The sequence below is a fragment of the Electrophorus electricus genome, chromosome 6 (assembly GCF_013358815.1).
Source record: "Electrophorus electricus isolate fEleEle1 chromosome 6, fEleEle1.pri, whole genome shotgun sequence".
NCBI lineage: Eukaryota > Metazoa > Chordata > Actinopteri > Gymnotiformes > Gymnotidae > Electrophorus > Electrophorus electricus.
This window is the reverse complement of record NC_049540.1, coordinates 8,573,768-8,597,298: the sequence shown is the minus strand read 5'-3', so window position 1 is coordinate 8,597,298 and position 23,531 is coordinate 8,573,768. Positions and strand designations below refer to the sequence as shown.

Below are 23,531 nucleotides of genomic sequence, written 5' to 3'. Positions count from 1 at the left end.
AAACCACAGATGAAACGGAGTCTCCCCAGTTGCGAATAATATGAACATTTAGCACTGATGATTCAGTTGTCCACCATGTTTCATGCACGTCGCGCACGTACGAACAATGACGAATCGCCATTCCAGGCTTTTGCCCAGTACAGCATTTACCCAATGCCTCAATTACGAGACAGTGAGGAGGATCAACTCGTCGTCATGGCTTAAACGTGACAGCAGAGAAGAGCTCCGACAGCAGATCTCACTCCTGCAGGGACTCTGGTAAACAGGGATTACTTTGGTTGGCTATGACGTCTGTCTAATGTTGTTTAGACACACGTGGGTCAAGGGCTGCCTTCATCATTCCACTTCGCCCTGCGTTCGCTGCCACAGTCCCCGCCCTCGACTCTATCTCATCTTTGCTGTGCTGCAACCGCCTGCCTCGTGCCAAAATTAAGATCCCGGCCAAATCCACTTGACAGCTCCTTGAGAGGTAAGGGCTTGGGGCCACAGCCGAGGATCTTGAGGCGGCCCAGACGCCGTGGCCATCCACATGTGCCGCCCTGTTAATGCGGTCTGAGTTAGAGAGATCGGGCAAGACCGGGGCCCAACGTCCCATTGGAGGGGAGGTGAAGATGCAGAAAGGCTTTTTGTACAGGCTGCAAGGAGTTCAGGAGCACTGAAACACATTCATTATGAGAATTTGTTTTATGTGGGTATTAAAAGAGTGATTTCATTTCAAAACTTTCAACTGTCATGTGAAGATGTCAGAACAAGTCAAGAGAGGACAAGATTCCTGGAATGGGGGTTGGGCTGGTAGGACTGCCAACTGCATCTGGGACTGCCTCTGCCTGTCTGGGACTGCCAACTGCGTCTGGGACTGCCTCTGCCTGTCTGGGACTGCCAAGTGCGTCTGGGACTGCCTCTGCCTGTCTGGGAGGTCCCGGCACCTCAAGCAGGGCTGGGCTATTCTTCGTAGCCAAGACAGCAGAACAGAGGCAGGTGAAGGAGAGGGCAGGGGGCTTCTGAAGACTGGGGCAAACGCCCCATGGGACAGTTTCCCTCTTGTTTATTTATTTCCTTGTCCTAGAGCTGATTTCTCAAACTTATGTCAATGTAACAGGGATTTTTAGAAGTGTTTAGACAGGTGTTTGTATATAACCAGGGAATAAATCTGATATACTACACAGAGCTACTGCAGGACTTTAGTGCAGACAGGCGAAAATTGATTGCTGATGGCTTTAGATGATGCAGCTTTTCAACTCTGTGGTCTTGCCAAGTCCTTTGTGACTGAATTCCTGTTTCAGGTCAAAGCAAAAGTGCATGTTATCCAACTGGCCCGTCGCACTGCAAACTGTCCATCTACGTCACCACCCAAATCCAGTATTACGCCATTCATTAACAGTAGCAGCTCTCTTGTGTGCCTATTCAAAGTTTGAACAAACCTGATCAATGTTGTAGGTCACCGAGCAACAGTAACTTTAAGAGTGAGATAAACATAGCATTGGCCCTTTAACACCCATGTATTTTGAAAGCCAATTCGGTGGTTTGAAAACAAACCCTTTAATTTCACATGCAGACTCCTATAGTCATCAAGTGGCTAGTATCAATGTCTTGACCATTTCTACTATGAAACAGAATTCAAACTTGAACGTGCTGTTGTTTCCATTGGACTCGGTCCTCAAGGCCTTTTTCTGCGTGGATGAGATCAAAACAGGAACTACAAGGTCCAGTGAAGACCCAGACGCTGGCCTTAAGTGGAAAAGGCGATAGGCTAAGGTCACAGCCCAAACCCACCGCATGTGGTGGCGAGTAGAACACCCTAGAGATGGCAGGGCTCTTTCTCCCGCTGAACCGCCAGTGCCAGGCCGTGGAGTTAACACCGCCAGAAGCCCTAACTCTTCCTACTCCCGCGTTTGGCTCTGCTCTACGTCCGACCACGAGCAAGAAGACGGGGTTGGAGGATGGGACCCTAAGAACGAACAAGTGCCCACCATGCAGAATTTCCCTGTCTAATTTTGATTGAATTATGTTGTTTTCAGTCAGTCGTAAAATGGTCAATTCAGCAGATGAAAGAAATATTCCAAAGTCAATAAAATTCCACTTTTTTTGGCAACAAAGCCGGGTCCGAATACAGAGGCTTTCGTAACAGCCAATTACCACAAACATCTTGAAACAGTCAACAGTGCAGACCCTAACGCCAAAGTTTACATCTAACACTCCTGAGAGGGAAAAAAAAAATTCCAGAAACAAAAGACTGCTTTAGGGGAAGGTAGCAAGAGTAGGGAGGTTGCTACTAGGGATCACATTCTAAATCATATTGGAAGTTTTTCATGATAAATGTTTTCCTTGTAAACAGAATACCAGTGAGAACTTGGACATCACCTTAATGGCAGGCCGAGGTGCCACTCCCTGAAAACTAGCACCTTCAATTAAGCCTGAATGCAGCTCAGTAATATCAAAAAAATATCCACTCCAAAAAAGGTTAAAAGCCACAGCCAAACACATCTCATATCATTGTTTTAGCTAAAACAAAATACAGCTTCGAGGTAAAACAGGATTTGCTGTGGATAAAAATGCCAAATGCTGTGGATACATATGTAGAACGTAAACGACGACTCACCTGTCCACGTATCTGCGCATGGAGTCACCGAGATCGACGCCCTTCGGGGCATGACTGAATGCCGGCTGACGCAGGACGCGGTAGCGCAGAGGTTGGCAGTCCCTGCACAGGGGGCAGTCAGGCTTGGAGACCAGCAGCGTGGCGTCCACCTCCAGGTGCTGCTCCATGGTGAAGAACTGCACACCATACACTTCCTCCTTCACGTGCAGCCTGACGATCAGGGGTGTGTCACAGAACACGTAGCTGGGGCCCAGGGAGAGGTTGTTTCCACCCACCGTCAGCAGCATGATGTTGTGGATGGCAGGCAGGGCCGTCTCCTCCGGGGAGCAGAAGGTTACCCAGATGGTGAGCGATTCGGGCACGACTGGGTGGGCAAACTCCAGTTGGAGCATGCAGCCCTGCAGAGGGCACGGTGGCGGCACCAAGCCCAGTTCCATGCCGTTGTGCGGGCTCCAGGTGCGGACGCTGGGCTCACACACCTGTTCCACATCGGGCGGTCCTGGAAAACACACACAGAACGTTACTGCCGGGACTCTACGGGCACAGACACATAGCTGTGCTTTTTTTTTTATTATTCAGCACTAAACAGAGGAATCTGATTTGATTTACAATAGAAGAGACAAAGGAAGGAAATGTCATACCAAACTTCTTTTGTGAAAGGAGAAGCTGGAATGCCATGAATATGTTCCTATCAGTTTCTAAACGCATCGCTGTGAGGGTATATGTGTGTTTTGCTGGTCTGGAAAAATGACGTAATTCCTTTGATCCTGCCTAAATGGAGCTAGTCTGAAGTTTGCCAGCAAATATTTTCTCTTATTCAGCAAGGGATATGGAATAGATTTTACCTAAGCATATTTCAGGCAAAGAATAATAACTCTTGATTCCAACTGCAGGATCCAAGCCATTGTTACTCAAAACATTGTGCTTATCAAACAGATTCTATTCCTGGCGAACTACGAGGAGAACAAACACTTAATCTTCAGGATGGCTTCACTCAAAGCACCAAATCCCTCTAAAATAGAGTGATATCATTAAAAAGCCCCATATAAAACATTGAAGTGCTCCACTATTCTGTTTTAATCCATGAAACATTATTATGTCTGGGGAAGTAAAACCGATCACTTTTCCTGCAAGGAGCACAAAGGTTCGCATGCATCTACATGCTTAGCGTTAGGGCACATATGAAAATGCAGTGGCCAGTACCCACATGAGCTGGAACATTCTATTGGCTCAGAGACGACAGGTTAAGCACTTGCGTGGGTGTGAGGATCAGGGCTGGGGTGGGCCCCACCGCACGATCACCTATCATAGTTTGGCAGCAGACCAGTTCTCCACGCAACTAAGCAGCCTGTTTTAGGCATGAGGCTGCATAATGCCGTAATAATGAGTTCACTTTGTTCCGTTTGAGGGCGGTTTTTTTTGGGGGGGGGGGGGGGTTGCGCTCTCTTGCAGTAACGGGCAGGGTCACCGTGGAGATGGGGTCAGCGAGGAGCTCCTGTTCACAGCCGGACAGCTGAACCTTGTACGGCTGCACACCGCTACGCTTGGAGCCGACTGTGGCCCAAGGGACAGGGAGTGACAAACAGCAGTCTTCATCGAGCCTGACACGAAAGGCCCCGCGCTCTGCTTCCTTAACACCGCCCGAGTCCAAGCAGACGATGGCCAAAGCCATTCGCTAACCTCATTTCTGGGTAGCGCACAAGATTCCAGTGTATAATCAACAGAACACTGGATTGGCTCTCCAGGCCACATCATCAACACTATTATTGTTCTAAGCATGTGTGTGGCCAGTGTAGAGCAAACTTAGAGAAGAAAAACAAAGACCGTGGACACGATGAGAATGTTTTCACCCTGCTGCAAAGAAGTTGGGCTTGACAGTGTAAAGAATCTTTGCTAGGCATTTTTTATTACAGCTGTGTGGTGTGTGTGTGTGTGTGCGTGTGTCTATGAGACGGAGAGTATATCCTTATTTAAGCAATCGCAATTACAAACTCTCCATAATATGTAATGGCTATAATCACCAGGTAGTCATTTCTTAAGATGAATGACTGTCATTTATTATTCGAATTGCTCCAAGGTGGACTAATAGCTCAGTCCTTGAGGCGTTTTGTGTCGGGGTTAGGTTGCTTCTACAGTGTTCAGCTTACTTTCAAGGTGACCCGAGAGTTCTTCCATGAATCACCGCCTCACATTTTCACTTGATTAGTCAATCCCACGGGGCCACAAACTTGTCTAGGAAACTGTTCATTCTAGGAAGACTGGGGGAAATCGCCATTGGACGGCATCCAGCTTAATTGCAATGAGCTTAACGTGAAGCGTTGGCCTGTTTCATGGTGACCTCCCTGCGCGGTGTGGGAATGGGAGCATGACTGTGAGGAGCAGTGGCTGTCTCGGGGTCTCGATGGCTAGATAACGGGACGAGATGGTGCGTTAAGCACGCCGACTGGTTTCACTCAACCAGAAGATCAAATTGGCACCGAGGCAAAAGCAGCTTCCTTTTGTAAGTAGTCAAATTCACTTATTCATACAACTCATATCAGAGTCAGATATAAAAACCAAAAAGACAACAACAACAAAAAAAGGTCCAACTTTCTAAATCCACCGTGCGAAAACTTAAAAACTTAAAATAGGACCTATTTAGTCAGAACTAAAGCTTTTGCTTAAATGTTTCAGACATATTGCAGCAGGAGTGACTTTCGGGGCCAAAGATCATCTCTGTGCTGCCTGTCTCAAATCCCAAACTTGGTAGCTAAGGAAACCGACAGCTTTGAGAAGCAGCTAACAGCCCCAATAGCATGAACCGCCTGCTCCGCATGCTGAACGGCCGGACGCTGTGGGGTAGCGGGACGGGAACGTGAGAACTAATCCCAGGTGTGGGGCTGGAACCGCTTCGCAGCTCCTCGGACGACCCCTTTGTAAATGTAACAGGCACTACTGGCTGTGACTTCTTGTTGTGCAAACGAGTTCAGATGACTGAAAACGGGTCCTAGATGCCGAATCCATTACCCAGGCGCCTGTTGAAAGACTCCTTTCCATATGCTTCTCCTGACAGTCTGCTATAAGCCCAGTCTCTTCAGCAAACCTCTGAGCTCTCCTGGTTCAAATCAACAAGTAGCCTGGGCGCTTCTCTTATGGATGTTGCACACTGCACGCATTTAAGTGCAGCCTTAACTAACTCGGGTAGTTTCCATGCCGGTTTCCCCCCACTGCCCCATCTAGGTTTTTTTTCTTTCCAACTCACTTGCGCTTTCCCGCTCACACTATCTCTCTCGAACACATGCACTCACACACACTCACGAGCCCCCCCTTCATTCGTCAGCCATAATCCTCTCTGCAGTAAAGATTTCCAAGTGGGTGCTTCGACTACCACCTGACCACGCAGGTGTAGGGGCAGGATGTAGGGGTAGTGTGAGGACACAAGCCCAACATCCCGCTGGCTGCTGGTTGAAACGGGTGCGGGAGGGCTCTGTGTGTGCCCCCCACACCCCTCCCACCCCTGGGGCCCAGACCCTGAAGACGGGGGCCATTTGTGTGAGGGAGGCTCATCACGAGGTCGCCGTTGGCCAAGAAACGCAGGGCACAAACAACCGCAGGGCCAAGCAGCTGTGTGAGGGTCTTTGGGGCTTCGAGACGGGAAACAAACATACACGTAAGAGGGGCGGTCCGAGGGGGAGCCTGTCACTCACGGGAAACCATTCCAAGAGGGAAAACAGGGGAGGGTTTATACGCAGCTAGAGCGGCAAGTCTGGACATGTCTCTGCAGCACACTGTTACAAGTGAGGGGAGAGAGAGGCATTCAGGAGAGAAAGAGAGAGAGTGTGTGTGTGTGCGTGCGTGCGTGCGTGTATGAGAGTTTGGAGTGCAGGAAAGGCTCGACCATGTGCATTAACAGGGAGCTGACGAGATGTAAGAGTCACGAATTGCAGTCTATCTCCATCTATACAGCGTCGGGAGAAATTATGCAATTGTACCTTCAACAATGGAGCCTAACAGCAAGTTCTGACCCATATCCATCAATGACAGCCAGTCGATTATCATCAGGCGTAGCTCTCTGAAGTGTGCACCTCCTACAAGACATCACGAAACCCTCTCCCTCGCAGAGACAGTACTCGGGACGCAGAGCAACCCTCATTACTGAGCAAAAATCACCTCGATTGCAGTATTTCAAATAACGTCAAGAAAACGCCTTGCGCCCCTTAAGAGCTTAGTCTCCTTCCACAACTCTTAATGTTTTCATCAGTTAAAGCGCCTCTGGTCAGAGGGAGCACCTACACCCGCACACAGGAGCAGTGCGGGGGGCCGCGGCTCGCCCAGGCAGCCCGACGCCCTGCGCCGATGTGCCGAGTAAGAGCATTCCTCCCGGACGTGATCCCGAGACGCTGGCACGTCGCACTTCTACGCCGGCCACGCTCACAAACAATCATTAATACAGCAGCTGTCGGGGAGGCTCTGTGGCGGTGCAGCTGCGCGCACTATTTATGAAAGCCAAATTCCACCTCCTGCCCAAGCTGATCTCGCCACAGTTGTTCGAGCAAGTAAAAGAACACACAGCAAGGGGAAAAAAAAACAGAGAGAGAGAGAGAGAGAGATAGAGAGAGGGAGAGAGACAAGAGGGGAGAAGAGGAGAAGAGAGAAGGAGAGCCTATTTTAGGTATGTTTCTGATTTCATCTTTTCATCACGTCCCTGGCCTAGCTGAAGTAACGGAGCAGGGGAGGCGGGACATGTGCTTTGAGATGGTGCACAGGAGGGCGAGGGGAGCAGGCTTTAAGAGACGTCTGGCTCCGCAGCACATTGATGACATATTCATAAAGCCCTCAATGCACCAGGCACTCAGGGAGCACATCTAAGTCACCACAAGCGTTCTGCCGTTTCCTGGAGCGTCATTCTATTCGGAAAAATGTTGTCGCACTTGCCGATGAGGATCCAATAAACCTTGCCTGTCGACCGAGACGAGACTTTTTAGGTCCACAGTCATGTACAAGAAACTTTACGATGACAACAGGACGTATTTTGCTGATTAGTTAAAAACCCAAATAGATTGTACTGCATCACGTTAATCGAACTATTGCTGTGAAAAAATCTTGTCACCGACCTTCTTCACACATTCGTTCTGATGTGTGTGAGCGGTTCATGAAAACAGACAACAAACCTGTCCTTTGAGACACTGCCTGTGTGTGTGTGTCCCATTGGGACAGCTCCTCAGGTTCCAAACACCGTGTGCTTCTGGTCACAAGACAGCACATGCACACCTGTAAGCCCCACCCCTGCAGTGGACACCACTGAGACACTGCGGCAGTGAGCTTCACTATTACTGCTGTGAGCACCGGTGCCTAGATGCCGCTCAAAGCTCAGTACCCATCAGCCCCGGTGGGAAACTGGTTATTTTATATAAAGCCTAAAATTGTGTTGTATTTTTTACTGTTCATCTATTTAATATGAATCTATTATTAATCTATTTTAATTTTTTTCCATTCGACCACATCTCCTTTTAGTGTGAGACTTTCCATATTGAAGAAAGTTCGCAATTTACATCCCAATCACGACATATGGAAGTATGCCCATTTCGTGGCTGCTGCCAAAACACAGTATGGCCATAAAGTGCTCAGAAAATTTTTTTTTGCACTGTGCACAGCTCAGTGGCAGCAAATCCAATACAACAGAGCTCCATGGCAGCAGAGCTGAATGGCATCAGAGCTGAAAGGCAGCAGAGCTGAATGGCAGCAGAGCTGAAAGGCAGCAGTGTGGCAGCAGCCCTGAATGGCAGCAGAGCTTACTAAAAGCAACGTGGCAGCAGAGCTGAGTGACAGCAGAATTGAACTGTAGCAGAGTGGCAGTGGAAGCGATTCTGAATGACAGCAATGCAGCAGCAGTCAGAGTAGCGTCTTACCCTCAGCCTCGCGTGGGCTCCAGTGGCCTGAGGGAGAGCAAGGCCGTGGAGAGGAGGAGTTGGAGGCGTACTGGAGAAAGACTCCACCTTCTGCACATCGATCACACAATGATCCCACTTCTCTAGGAAACCAACAGACAGGAAGAAGACCCAACTTAGATGCAGTCCAAAAGCATAGTTAGAATTCTCATCATCGCTGTCATCATCAAGATCTTTCTTTATGGTTTCGTGTGCCTGCTCCAACTATTGGGCAACCTAATGTAAACCACTTTTCAGTTTGTCATTTGATGTTGTTACAAAGATTGTGTTACATCTGCCATCTGCTCAGTGGACTTGTTGATGTGGAAATTCTCAGCTCAACCGCTGTGAGTCACTAAAGACCTTTTGCCTATACGAGGATAGCGTATCTGCAGCCAGACATTCATGCTTCTAATACATGCCACGACATGTCCTCGGAGGGGTTTCCCTCGCCGCCTACATCAGTGAAATACACCTGTCCCAGAAACGGCAGACACACAAACGGTCCCTCTTACGCACACGTTGTGGAGAGCTGCTTGGGAGCACCACTGTCTAGCTTCTGAACCTCAGCACAGAGAGACAAAATAACAGAGTGACTCAAACCATTGAGTTCCACAGCTCTGAATCATCTAATGAAAAGAGAGAAAACGGTCCACAGGGCCAGAGCAAAGGTTCCGTGAAGAAATTCCACTATCGGTATCCATCACACAGCAGAATTAAACACCACATTGCTAATAGAGCAATTAATTGAGAACATGTGTGAGCAATGAAAGAACAATGGGCTATTTGGCCAACTGTGAAAACTTCTTGGGATGTTTTGCTACCTTTTCTGCAGAGTTCTCAATAAACAGTTGTCAGCTCCTATCTCAAAATCCATTTACTGTGACCAGAAACTATACAATTGCAATATCCCCTTTCCTCTGTGATCTCTAAAGAGGTCATGTCAGGACACATCTCCCATAGCCCAGCTCTAGACATATTAAATGGCAACACACCTGACCCTCAAGAGGGCACCGTATCCACGTGCATATTTCCATCCCTATAAATAAAGCACTACCCTGACCGCGAACGGCCGGGACCTTCTTGAGTCCTCGCTCTGCAATCTCAGTTCACCTGTTGTAGAAGTGACCCGTGAGAGGAGGGAACCACTCCACGGTGATGGCGTCCTGCCCCTGGTCCACCACTTGGGGCGCTAGAGCCACAGGAGGGGCCTTGTAGTTGGGCTGCCAGGTTGCATAGACGAGGTCCAGGTAGCAGTGCATCCTGGCCACCTGGTTCAGGGTGAAGGAATCTGTACAGTCGTCATCTGTAGGGGCATGAAACAGGAGCTGCAAGGAGAGTAGCTATAGCCCGCTGCGGGGGTGGCTAACTACGAACATATATACAACATGTTCACCTCTGTGGCCTTGTAAATCTCGACTGAATATCTCTTAAAACTGTACATCATCTCCTGTACATGCAACTAAAGGCAATAATGACAATAAAAGGCAAATAAATGAAATAAAGGTAAAAGGGTGAACACACTGGCAATGTACAGAATACCATGTTTCAGTTCTAAGCAGTTAGGTGCTTACGGCTTGTGCAGGTTTAGAACTGCACCATAATTCACAGACTTCACTGTATCGATACACAAAGAGGTTTAAGCAAGTCTGTTAGTGTATATGCCTTCATGCTCAGATCCTCAGGTATCAAAAGAAAGAAAGAAATGCACATCCCCGTGGGTATGCAGCATAACCCACTTGTGCAGCTCACGCCTTCTCGTTCCTTACCTGCGTAACTCATGTAGTTGTTGAACGGCGTCTGGACAAAGTTGCGGCAGCCACATGTCTCGTTACCAGGCTCGGGGTCTCTGCAGTGCTTGTACTTGGGCGTGGGGTTCGTGTCGGCACACAGGTCACCGGTCTCCAGTGAAGGCTCTGTCTCCAGGCACGCATCGTTGCACGACTCGATCTCCGAGATGCCGCGGAACACGTGGTAGAGGCCCAGGCTGTGGCCGATCTCGTGGATCATGGTGTGGGTGTGGCCAAATGTGCCGTAGAAAGATGGGTTCAGGACGATGCCCCCTGGGGAAAAAAAGCACAGAGGGAGGTGAAGGTAGTTAGCTAAGCCTGCGTCTCCTCCTCGGCTCCTTTTGGAATCCTCCTAAGAAAACTATGAAAGGGCCGCGGAACGTTTAAACACAACGCTGGCTCCCGTGGATCATTTACCCAGGGCCCAGAGAATCAGCTGATGAATTGGCTGAGCCATGGCTCCATGACTAGCGCTGAAACAGAGCCTCTGAGACATGATCGCTCTGAAAACACAGCATTAGCACTTAGACGCTCAGAAAGCAAACACACAACACCGGCCGAAAGCAGAGGGGCACGTGGGGCAGTGCTGTGCGGTACCGAGATGTGTCAGGGCTTCTTTGTCCCACGGCCAGGTTGCCACTCCGGCCAGGTCCTCGTCAGAGGAGTTGGCAAAGAACACGTTAAGGTGCGTGGAGCCATCCAGGTGCAGGATCTCTTTCAGCTCCTTCACATCCAGGTAGGCCCTGCAGACGCACGCACCCACACAGACAGGGGGCGCACACATTAGAGCCCATAGTCAGCGTTAGGAGACACTGGAGCAGGAGGAAGTCTGACGTCAGAACCGTTTTAGGTGCAACTGTGGTTACACACTCCATACACCTACATACGATAAAGCACACGTAACACATTCATTAGAATTAGAACATTCTAATTGAATATACATATAAATGATACTAGCTGAAAGCTTAGGCACTAACTATATAAAAGACTTGCAGGTTCAAATCGCACACAGTTTATTGAGTGATCTGGGAGGTCCAAACATGGGGGGGAGGGGTGCTTCTCATGTGACAGCGGTGCAGCCCAAACATGTGTCCGATTCCTACGGAGTGCCTCTGCGCTACCGAGCCGTGCTTTTAGCGAGAGCAGCACGGCTTAGGAGCCTTCTCGCTGACCTCATATGTTATGGCCAAACATTTGCCTTGAGCCCAAACATGTTCCTTCAAACCAAAACTGACTTAGAGGTGGTCGCGTCTGATGGGGAGGAAACAGCGTGTCATCGGGTGGCACGACAACGTCCAGGGAGGGCAGGGTCGCTGCCTCTGGCGGGACTCCAGATATCGAACCACCGGCAGCGACACAAACCGTGTCAAAGTAAAGGAAGAAATATCCTTATATGCGTTGTACGGGACCGACAGTGATCGTTACCATGAGTGATCGGAAAGGGTGACATGTTTGCGCAAGCTAACAGTTAACGAGTGCTTGCGGGCGGCTCGTCTAAATGGGGACCACACACGAGGTTGACACGCTACAGCTGTGGAAGTTTTCAACCTCTCTAGCGCCTCCTGAAACATCTGTTAACCTGTGATTTCAACACACGAAGCCTGATCCTAATGGCGCTACGAGAAGGCGCGACCGGGGTACTTTCGCGCGCGTTCCCAAACTGCACTTAGCCTATTTACGTTTCGTCTTTCCGGACTAAGGGCGCGTGAAGTGTTTACGCGGTCGCACGGGGAGCGAGCTGGCCTCTGTCGTGACGGCAGCGTAACGGTTCGCTCGCCAGGCTCACGGACGAGAAACGCTGGACCGTCGAGTCAACTGCGGCCCGCTGACGTGCTTAACACGCACAGATGTTTGGCTACGAGCGTTTGCACTGGAGTCAACACGCCACCGCCCTTACTCCCGGCCCGGCCCCCAACCACGCCCCTGACACTGCCCTTAGCCCCGCCCTTCGCCATAACTGGTTTATCACCGTGGTCCAGAGTCCATCTAGTCTGTCACTCATCATGGCTATCTCCTGTAAAACAACACTTCACGCATCAGAAATGTCATCAGTTATGGATATTCGAGCTGTTCCCGATCTTCCCAGCCCTCTTTACTGATGAACAGAGAATAAGCTCCTATAGGTGCCTGAGACGAGGCAGAGACTCCACTGAAGTCATAGAGAGTCATATTTAGGGAGGCTTAAGAATGTCCAAGAGATGATGTAAGTTCTCTTAACATCATAACACCATATAACACGAAGTAAAGGAGCATTCTTGAACTACAGAAGGTCAAATGTCCTTTTATCTACAAGGGTATGCTAGGTTAGGTCATGGAATCTCTAGGCAACAGGCAGAATACACTACAAAATTAAAAACTAAAAAAAAAAGTATTTGATTTCACAAAGGGAACAGCTAAAAAGGCATTTTTAAAAATGCAAAGCTCCCAAAAAAACCATTCATGGTTAATTTGTAGCTGCTATACTTCAACAAGCCAGCACAGCTTCACGGGCAGTGGGCCACTGGGCTTTGCTAGAGCTTGCTGATAGTTTCATCCATTTTCTGACTGGTTTAATTCAAAAGTACACAGACATCAGTGAAAGACTAACAAGAAAAGCAAGGGAATGATAAGTGGGACCCAACACAGTTTATTTATTTATTTATTTGAGTTCTGCATGTAAGAGTTACTCTTTTCAACTTTGCATGATCAGAAACAAAAAGTCCATCTGCTGATATCCCCACAGTTGGGATGTGTGGTTTATCAGAGGTGTGAGCTGACTCCGGGGCTGAGGGCTCAACCCTAATCCTCCCCTGGGACACGCCATTGAGAGGAAAACGGGGGGGGGGGACTACAAGTTAGCGGAAAACAGAGCGAGGGAGCAGGGAAAAAAAGACTTTCCCCAAACCTGCGATGTCAGCAAACAGCTGTTTGGATCAGTCCACCAATGCTTTATGCATTAAACAGCATATGTATGAAACAGGCAAGTTATGACTTCATCCATTTTGCCCCCATATAATTCATACAAGGTCATTAATTTGCGCTGCCTGCCTGTGCTGGCAGGTCAGCGGGTGTCAGGTTTGCGGCCAAACGCTGGCATGGCAGCGGTGAGGAAAAAGCCAAGACGGCTTTTTAAATCAGTGGGCCTTTTCATTCTCCTGTCATCGCCTAAGACGGCGAGAGCAGTCTTAAAGCGATCGCTCATCCCTCGCTCATAACCACCCAGAGAAGCGCCACATCCTCCTCTTTCCAGAGGACAAGCTGGTCCGATTTTAGGCCGAGGCGAAGGGTTCTGATACTGACAGCCGGATCGACGTGCTCCGGCTGTGTTTTTGACTGAATATAGAAGCACCGTGATTTCAGCAGTGAAGCATGTCCTTGTTCTTACCTTACTTTGGGTTGTTTAGAAGTGACTGTTCTGTTACAGTGATTTTAACTAATACTGCACACATCAAAATATCAGGGGTTGTTGGGGTTTTTTTTTTTTAGGTCTGTTACCTGACACTTGAGATTTTGGTCTCATTTTATAAATGATGCATAAGGTTTGTATGGGTGGAAAAAAAAAGAGACTGAAAATAGACAAGTGAAGCAAGACTGTCTGCTTCTGTCCATCAATTTTGGCCATCTTTCTCCAACAGCCAACACATGGACACTCTAAGCAGGTGTGCGTGTGTGCGCCTGTGTGTGTGTACAGGTGCTTTTACGAGGGTGTTGTGCCTTTAAAGCGACGCGCTAAGAGGCCGTTTTATGTCGGAGCGCTCCGTTAAAGCGAAGCCATTAATGTCCGTTAGCTTTATGGGCTGCGGGATTAGGGGTCAGTGGACTGTAAAGCACCCATGGCAAGCGCCCATATCAGGACCCTGCCAAAAGACCCCTGCTCACGGCCCTGGAAACCCCATAGATCCATTAATGTCACTCTGTGGGACAGCGAGGGCTTCAGACTTAACGTCTGAGGCGCTGATACCCCTCTCATGCGACTGACATCCGAGATCCGAGTCGTGCAGCCTTTTCTTTCCTGCACATAAGTGAAGTGGCAAGCGAAGTCTGACGCTACTGCCAGAACATGACCGATGTACATAAGGAGCTCGTCAAGTCACTTTCTTCCATGGCCACAGGCATCCTTTATACCAGAAACATGAATTTGCATCAACAGAAACAATTCTTTTGGCATTTCCAGCTAACCATTCCCTCATGACAGTGCTGTGAAATAAGCGTAAACGCTTATTAAATGGGAAGAAAACCAAAAGAAATGTACAAAAACCAAGGCATGCATCATTTGTATTTTTCAATGCTCTGCTGTTAACTAAGTGCTGGATGAGAGCCTCACAGCTCAGCTCTCCTCTCCTAGCCAGATCCCTAAACAAGCAAACCGGTAACAGGCGCTGGATCTGCAAAAATAAACCCCATTCCCATCTGAAACTTCCCTCATGCATGCAACACACCGTGCATCCAGAATTCCACAATTAGGGAGGAATGTCCACGAACGTTTGCAGCCCGGCTGCCGGTTTGGTCGCCGGACGGGCCACAATTGAAGGAAAACGCATCGTTCCTGGAGGAGCTTGCCTGACACATGCACTCCCCCTGACTCTTCCTCCTCCTCCTGCACCTCCTGCACCTCATCACTCTCTCACCCTGCCTTTCAAAGAAACAATCTCTCATACATCAGTCCTAATATTTCAATCTCGAAAGGCTCGGGCTTTGCCAGCCGCTGATTTCTGTAACTGGATCGGATGTCTGATGATAAACTGGATCAGATGTCTGATGATAAATGGCTTCTTGATTATTGTTCTGGGATAACACGGGGAGGAAAATAGAAAAAAACACCTGTTTTTTTTCCCCTAAGACTGATGTCACCTAGCAGGTCTCACACAGAGTTGGTGAAAGCATCTTTCAGGATGTGGTTGGAGAACATTCTATGGACCAGAGTAGGTTCAAAAACAGCTGATTGGCAATGTCGCTACTCCCCTGAGAAACTCAATTAGGGAGAAGCAAAGAGTTGTGAGGATTATTACTGGATTACTGGAATACACTATATATTACTGGAATACACAGGAGACACAAAAAAACATTGGGCTTTTGCTGTGTTCGCCTTTCCGAATTTTTGCCAAAATATTTTAATTTAAAATTGCACCCTAAAAAACAACACACTGCCTGGAAGCAAGAAAAAGAAAAAAAATTAAAACCAAACAGGTTTTTGTTATTAAACTGAGATTGCTCTATTTTTCTCAACAAAAAAAAAGGTAACGAATAAACTATAGCCAGTGTTTTCAATATCCAAAGAATGCTAATATTAAAATAGCGGGCTAAAGCACTACTACTGACCTGGCCCTATACAAGAAAACAGTTTTTGAACAGTAAACGGTTTTAGGATCCGGTTACTTGGATATTCTTTTACATCCCTATTATCCTCCAAAGAAGTCTAAAGTAATGCTCTACAAACAATGACATCAGCTTGTGCTTCCAAGCAATAAATCTTTTAGTTTTAAGTAAGGTGGCCCCAGTAGCTTTGAACATGGCTTTCTTGTTCAGTATTAACAACAGCTGCAGTACTGCAGAGATCTGCTACAGAGCCAGCCAAAGCTAAACCAGACAGCCATCCAGGCAAGGAGGAATTGTAAACATCTTGTGCTTTCTCTCCAGTGACCTCAAGTATTCTTGGTTTGAAATCCGAGTTCCTTTTTTTTTTTTTTTTTTTTGGCTAAAACGCTCTTGTCGACCTTTAAAAGTGCTAGCACAACAGACCACAGAAGTAGGCAAGAGTATCCCCTCAAAGGAATACACTGCCCTCGCAAATAAATAAATAAATAGATAGATAGATAGATAGATAGATAGATAGATAGATAGATAGATAGATAGATAGATAGATAGATAGATAGATAGATAGATAGATAGATAGATAGATAGATAGATAGATAAACTCTAGACGTTGTCCTGGAGACCTGGAAAAGAAGGAGGATCCCACAGCAATTAGAGAATGAAGGTAGATCATGAATCTACGCTTACAGACCACACAGCCCAGACTGTAGCTGTCACTGTCACCACGTTTTTAACCTCAGAAAATAGACATATGAGTAGTGGTGTGGAGAAAAAAGAAAAAAGTTTAGTTTTGCTTTTTGTATATGGCTTCATTTATGAAGTTTACTGTGATTCTCAAAGCTCTGAAAAAGCCAGAAGAATGGTTCTGTGAGAGAAAGAGGCTACCATTCTGTCCCACTATGAGAGAGACAGGCTACGACTCTGTCCCACTATAAGAGACAGGCTACCACTCTGTCCCACTATAAGAGAGACAGGCTACCACTCTGTCCCACTATGAGAGAAACAGGCTACCACTCTGTCCCACTATAAGAGAGACAGGCTACCACTCTGTCCCACTATAAGAGAGACAGGCTACCACTCTGTCCCACTATGAGAGAGACAGGCTACCACTCTGTCCCACTATGAGAGAGACAGGCTACCACTCTGTCCCACTATAAGAGAGACAGGCTACCACTCTGTCCCACTATAAGAGAGACAGGCTACCACTCTGTCCCACTATGAGAGAGACAGGCTACCACTCTGTCCCACTATAAGAGAGACAGGCTACCACTCTGTCCCACTATAAGAGAGACAGGCTACCACTCTGTCCCACTATAAGAGAGACAGGCTACGACTGCGCCCCACTATGAGAGAGACAGGCTACCATTCTGTCCCACTGTAAGAGAGACAGGCTACGACTCTGTCCCACTATAAGAGAGACAGGCTACCACTCTGTCCCACTATAAGAGAGACAGGCTACTACTCTGTCCCACTATAAGAGAGACAGGCTACGACTCTGTCCCACTATAAGAGAGACAGGCTACCACTCTGTCCCACTATAAGAGAGACAGGCTACCGCTCTGTCCCACTATAAGAGAGACAGGCTACCGCTCTGTCCCACTATAAGAGAGACAGGCTACCACTCTGTCCCACTATAAGAGACAGGCTACGACTGCGCCCCACTATGAGAGAGAGAGGGTTTGACTCTGTCCCACTTGGAATGCCACAAATGGCGATGTTTTTTCATTTATGGAATTTGTGTGCCAAGTTGGCTCTTTCAGACTTGTCACAACATGTCTAAAAGGTACTCAGAGCAAAACTGAAAGATTATAATAACCTATTACATTTTGAAACCACAAGAAGAATTCCCACAGTTAAGTAATTTCTGAACAGTGACGTCAATCACGCTCTAGTGCTCTGCCATTTGGAAAAGAAGGAGTGCAGAATGCCCGTGAATCCCTCAGAACCTCCAACATCAACACAAATGGAGCCAAACTGAGTTCCAATTTGAATTATTAAACCCCATTAAATATCACAGGCTCGGGACAAAGAAAAGATTCTACAGAACTGACACCTTGCGCTTACCTTAAATGTGAGGCTGGGTTGAAGCAGGTCTTGGTCACATCAGTCACGTTGGGGTTGCAGCAGTCATCTTTATCATAGCCAAAGTTATCCCAGTTGCATTCTGGGTCACACACACCGTTACCGAGCTTGTTTTGGGGACAGTGGCTTCTGGGTTTGCAGTACCCGGCGTCGAAGCCCGTCAGAGTGTGATTGCACTCGGGGTCGCAGTCGTCGTCCCCCACCTTGCTCATGTCACAGTTCGCCAGCACCAGACGGCAGCGGAGTGAGGAGTTGCTAACGTTGTGGATGCTCAGCTCCCACGTGATGTTGTACGGGCTGAAGGCTTCGTTCAGGTGCTGATGCTGCAGGTGGATCTGCCGGTCGGTCACCGTGGGCCTCCGCCCCACATCATCGAACACGTTGACCACACGGTAGCGCACCGTTTTAGACCGGCGGAGGCTCCAGAAACGGTTGTAGTTCCGCACCACCTCCACATTGTCGCACACTGTCTGGCCGCAGGCTGGGGGCTCCAGGGTCGTGTCCAGAGAGCCAACTCCGGGCCGGGGGCCGTTGTCAGGCTGCGGGAAGCTGCCGTCCTTCACCACCAGCCACTTTCGGATTGGGTGCTCAAATTTCTCGCGGATGACCAGGTCGGTTTGGTCCTGCAGATCCTCATGGCCGTGCATGTCCCTTATGATCTGTCTTTGGGTGAGAGCTCGTCGCCACAGACTGACCCGCTCGACCGAACCTCTGTAGTTATGGTTCAACGCATTTCCACCCACCATCAGCACCTTGAATTTGAAATTATTAAAATGTATTCATTTACACAGACAAAAAACTGGAGTAAGAACTATATATGGCGCATTTATTATGAAACACATCTTAACGAGGCATTTCATAAGTCCATTTGTAAATTTTAGGGACATACCATTACAGAATTTCTTGGGCCGATACAATAACCAGTAATTATCACCTTGCTGTGGCCAACACCGATATTAATAACTGATCATTTTCCTTTTATGCATTTTAAAGCAAGTTCAAGCTATAATCTACATATGCTATTCAGTGTGTGTATGCCATGTAATAAAAATAAAAATTAGCTTCATTATTAAATTTTATTTTTAACCTTTCTCAAATGTTAAGTGCCTTTTTCTGCCTTGAACTGGTGTAGGCATGAGAAAGCCTATGGCTGGAAATTAAAGCCCCCAGAAAATAGCAGAACTACAGAACTATACGGTCACCAACATCAGATACTTTACTGAACAATTAAACAGCAAAATAAGAAAAGACAACATTAAATCTTAATCAAAAATCATCCCAAATATAAGTTGCACTATCTAACCAAAACTAACCACCGATGAGTATATGCACTGTTCTGTAACTGTTATAATGTACAAACAAGGCCTAAATTTAACAGAAGACTTAAACTGTTGGATGGATGAAAGTTATTAGTTGTACTTATCAGATGAAATACCAATATTGAACTAATAACGACATTATTATATAACAATCAGCATTACAGCTTGAGTTGTTTGTAAGTAAACGAATGAAGACATTTCATGCTACCAATTCAAACACCATCTAAAGACCTACAAAAGACTTCAGATAGACCTACCATGGACCTACCTTACACTTCTTGGTAAGAGAGCAGAAGACGTCTCCTGACTGTTCTCTGCTCACAGCGGCCTGGGCCCCGTCCACATACAGTGTCATGTACACGCCATCGTAGGTGATCGCTACGTGGACCCAGTGACCGGGCAGGTAGCGGGTATTGGAGTGGATGGAGGTGACCTTGTGCGCGCGGTCGGTCTTAAGAGAGAAGAAGAAGCGCGGGTCTCGGTTGCCCTGGTCGCTGACCGTCTTGATGCCCAGGAGCCAGCCACGGTCACTCGAGGCATAGAAGCACTTATCGAAAAGGCCTGGGCGAGCCGAGGCGAGGCACACGAAGTGAGAGGCAACAAAGGGAAACCCAATCAGCAGTAGGCAGTGCAGAGAATGTGAGCAACCAAACCAAACAGACAATAAAAACAATGTAAACGCATTAAAAAAAGTAGTTTTAGATTATAGTTTTAGAACTGCATGGCGAAATGTGACTACACAGGCCAGAATCAGTAGTTTGCTGCTTAAATTCCATTAGGCCAGAGGCACCAAAATGCCTTTTTCCTGTTTCCCTTGGAAGCAAATGTCAGGTTCAGTACTGTAATGTGGTTGTACTTATATCACCCTCTTAAACCTTACATAGCCCTCACCACCTACCACTCTCACTCTCTCTCCCGTTCAGCAAAAGCAGTGTATTTATGCTGGACTGTGCACATGCAATGCAGCATGCCTAGCAGGTTGAGATGCATGTGCTCACCAATTATTTCTGCAAGGGTCATGCCTACAACAAGCTTTTGTCACATACACAAACACAGGAGGCTCATTACCTTACAGAGGCACTTAACAGAGAATTGTTTGCATTTCCGTGTGTGTGTGTGTGTGTGTGTGTGTGTGTGTGTGTGTGTGTGTGTGTGTGTGTGTGCGTGTGTGTGTGTGTGTGAGAGAGAGAGAGAGAGAGAGAGAGAGAGAGAGAGAGAGAGAGTGAGTGTGTGTGGGAGAGTGAGAGAGAGAGCGAGAATGAGAGAAAGAGAGTGAGAAAGAGAAAAAGACAAAGCAAAGCAATTATCCTGCATCACTGGAAGATAACTCTGTTTCGGCAATCATTTACCATCTCCCTACATCTTTCCCCGTCTTTCAGGATTCTGAATATGGGAGAATGTTCTCTCTAGGCCAACATCAAAAGAACCAGTTCTGTTGGAGCAGGCGAGGCCAAAGTGGGGGTCAGTCCTGTTAAACATTACAGGCTCGCCACGACACTGCGCAAAAAGCCTGCCATCTGTCAGTGTGCACACTCAAACTAAAAGGTGTGCTAAAATGCCTGTAGGGCCCAGTATGTAAACACATGTCAGAAGTCTGCCACGCTCAATTAATCTAACACATTACATTTTTCCAGACAAACCATTCCGCGCAGCTAACACACACACACACACACACACACACACATATACAGTTATTTGCATACAAGTTCAAGAGCTCAAAATGGCTCTTTTTGGGTTCAAAGACAAGAACATGCTTTTTTTCTTTGTATTTTTGAGTAATGAATGGGATACGAGCCTTTAGCAGACCTGGTGAGAAACAGAGACTGAAGCTCTGGAGTGGAACAATCCTGAATGTATGCAGTCTCAGTGGTGAAGTGGTGAATGTATGCAGTCTCAGTGGTGAAGTGGTGAATGTATGCAGTCTCAGTAGTAGTGAATGTACTCAGTCTGAGTGGTGAAGTAGTGAAGGTATGCAGTCTCAGTGGTGAAGTGGTGAAGGTATGCAGTCTGAGTGATGAATGTATGCAGTCTCAGTGGTGAAGTGGTGAATGTATGCAGTCTCAGTGGTTAAGTGGTGAAGGTATGCAGTCTCAGTGATGAATGTATGCAGTCTCAGTGGTGAATGTATGCAGTCTCAGTGGTGAAGTGGTGAAGGTATGCAGTCTCAGAGGTGAAATGGTGAAGCTATGTAGTCTCAGTGGTCAAGTGGTAAATCTATGCAGTCTGAGTGGTAAAGTGGTGAATGTATGCAGTCTCAGCGGTGAAGTGGTGAAGGTATGCAGTCTCAGTTATGAATGTATGCAGTCTCAGTGGTGAAGGTATGCAGTCTCAGTGGTGAACTGGTGAAGCTATGCAGTCTCAGTGGTGAAGTGGTGAATCTATGCAGTCTGATTGGTAAAGTGGTGAATGTATGCAGTCTCAGCGGTGAATGTATGCAGTTTCAGTGAAGTGGTGAATCTATGCAGTCTGAGTGGTAAAGTGGTGAATGTATGCAGTCTCAGTGGTGAAGGTATGTCGTCTCAGTGGTGAAGTGGTGAACGTATGCAGTCTGAGTGGTGAAGTGGTGAATGTATGCAGTCTCAGTGGTGAAGTGGTGAAAGTATGCAGTCTCAGTGGTGAATGTATGCAGTCTCAGTGGTGAAGGTATGCAGTCTCAGTGGTGAAGTGGTGAATGTATGCAGTCTCAGTGGTGAATGTATGCAGTCTCAGAGGTGAACTGGTGAAGGTATGTAGTCTCAGTGGTGAAGTGGTAAATGTATGCAGTCTCAGTGGTGAATGTATGCAGTCTGAGTGGTGAAGTGGTGAATGTATGCAGTCTGAGTGGTGAAGTGGTGAATGTATGCAGTTTCAGAGGTGAAGTGGTGAAGGTATGCAGTCTCAGAGGTGAAGTGGTGAATGTATGCAGTCTCAAAGGTGAAGTGGTGAATGTATGCAGTGTCAGAGGTGAAGTGGTGAAGGTATGCAGTCTCAGAGGTGAAGTGGTGAATGTTTGCAGTCTCAGAGGTGAAGTGGTGAATGTATGCAGTCTCAGAGGTGAAGTGGTGAATGTTTGCAGGCTCAGAGGTGAAGTGGTGAATGTTTGCAGTCTCAGAGGTGAAGTGGTGAATGTTTGCAGGCTCAGAGGTGAAGTGGTGAATGTATGCAGTCTCAGAGGTGAAGTGGTGAATGTTTGCAGTCTCAGAGGTGAAGTGGTGAATGTTTGCAGGCTCAGAGGTGAAGTGGTGAATGTTTGCAGTCTCAGATGTGAAGTGGTGAATGTTTGCAGGCTCAGAGGTGAAGTGGTGAATGTATGCAGTCTCAGATGTGAAGTGGTGAATGTTTGCAGGCTCAGAGGTGAAGTGGTGAATGTTTGCAGTCTCAGAGGTGAAGTGGTGAATGTTTGCAGTCTCAGAGGTGAAGTGGTGAATGTTTGCAGGCTCAGAAGTGAAGCAAGTGAAGCCCTCCAGGCTGAAGCTGTAAAGATGACACGTCTGCTATTGCTCCACAAGATTTTGCAAGAAATTGCTTGTGACACTAAACCTAATTAAAAAATGCCTGTGACTCGGGATGGTAAATGTGTGTTTTGGCAGCTGTGCCAGAGAACCAGGTTTTTGGTCTAGTGGTTAGAGCACATATTTGTCACCTGAAAGACCTGCGTTTGAGTTCAGGTGTGGTTGCTACCTTAAGTAGATATATTTTGCTTATCTTATCATATTAGCGCTTCAATTTATGATTATGTATTTCGTAGCCTGATTAAGACAAATTATTTATTTAAACTTAAACAAGCATCCCTAACATTTTGGGCTCAGGAAGCCCAAGAATGTAAAATGCCAATTTATATTATCGGAACAACAATGCTCAATCAAGGTGACCTGACAAAAGGTTATGAGTTCAAGTTATGGTAACAGAACTTCATAATATGTATAACATACATATAAGTCTTAGTACAGGGCAGTAAGAAATAAGTTTTAAAATAAAAGTTTTATTGCCCTGGTTACCTAATAATTTGGTAATGAACTATTACCATGTTCTCTTTCAAGTAGTTGCCACCTTTATGATGTGATATAACAGCAATACATGAATTACAATCTTGTGTAGCAATATTACCCAAAGTAACCAGTAAACATATAAAAGCAAGACTCTCAATGACCCTTGACCTAAAGAAGGAACCAGAGTCTAAAACACATGGTCTGTTGTTGCTAAACCATCAGAATCTTTAGTCGTCTGCCTCCCTTGCACTGAGCTTGTTAGCTTACCCTTAAACCCCCCAAATTAATAATTGTAATAAAGTTGTGGGTTTTTTTTTTTCATTTTGCTTTAAATCATGATTGCTGAGAAGCTCAGTGTAGGGGAAACCACATTGCCTGGGCCTCAGATCCATCTCTTGTGTCAGCTCACAAGCAATGACACCGAAGGAAAACTGTAGGAGCCTCCCACATCACGGCTTCAAGCGGACAGCTGACACGACAGGCACGTGCTTTCCTCTGCGGCGACTGTTCCTGTGTAAAGACCTCGGCATGTAATTAAACAAGACTGCATTCTGTTCATAGTTGCTGACCAGTTG

General features: G+C 47.0%; 1 protein-coding gene across 1 annotated transcript in view; it reads right to left on the bottom strand.

Annotated features, from left to right (window-relative positions):
- The window catches only part of pappaa (pregnancy-associated plasma protein A, pappalysin 1a), a 71,421-nt gene that overhangs the window by 44,562 nt on the left and 3,328 nt on the right, over positions 1-23,531 (bottom strand). The window contains exons 2-8 of the mRNA XM_027025625.2: positions 19,257-19,549; positions 17,652-18,421; positions 10,893-11,038; positions 10,275-10,568; positions 9,619-9,811; positions 8,488-8,609; positions 2,600-3,098 (exon numbers count right to left, since the gene is read on the bottom strand). Coding sequence (XP_026881426.2) covers positions 2,600-3,098; positions 8,488-8,609; positions 9,619-9,811; positions 10,275-10,568; positions 10,893-11,038; positions 17,652-18,421; positions 19,257-19,549 — 2,317 coding nt within the window. The remainder of the gene's footprint in view (positions 1-2,599; positions 3,099-8,487; positions 8,610-9,618; positions 9,812-10,274; positions 10,569-10,892; positions 11,039-17,651; positions 18,422-19,256; positions 19,550-23,531) is intronic.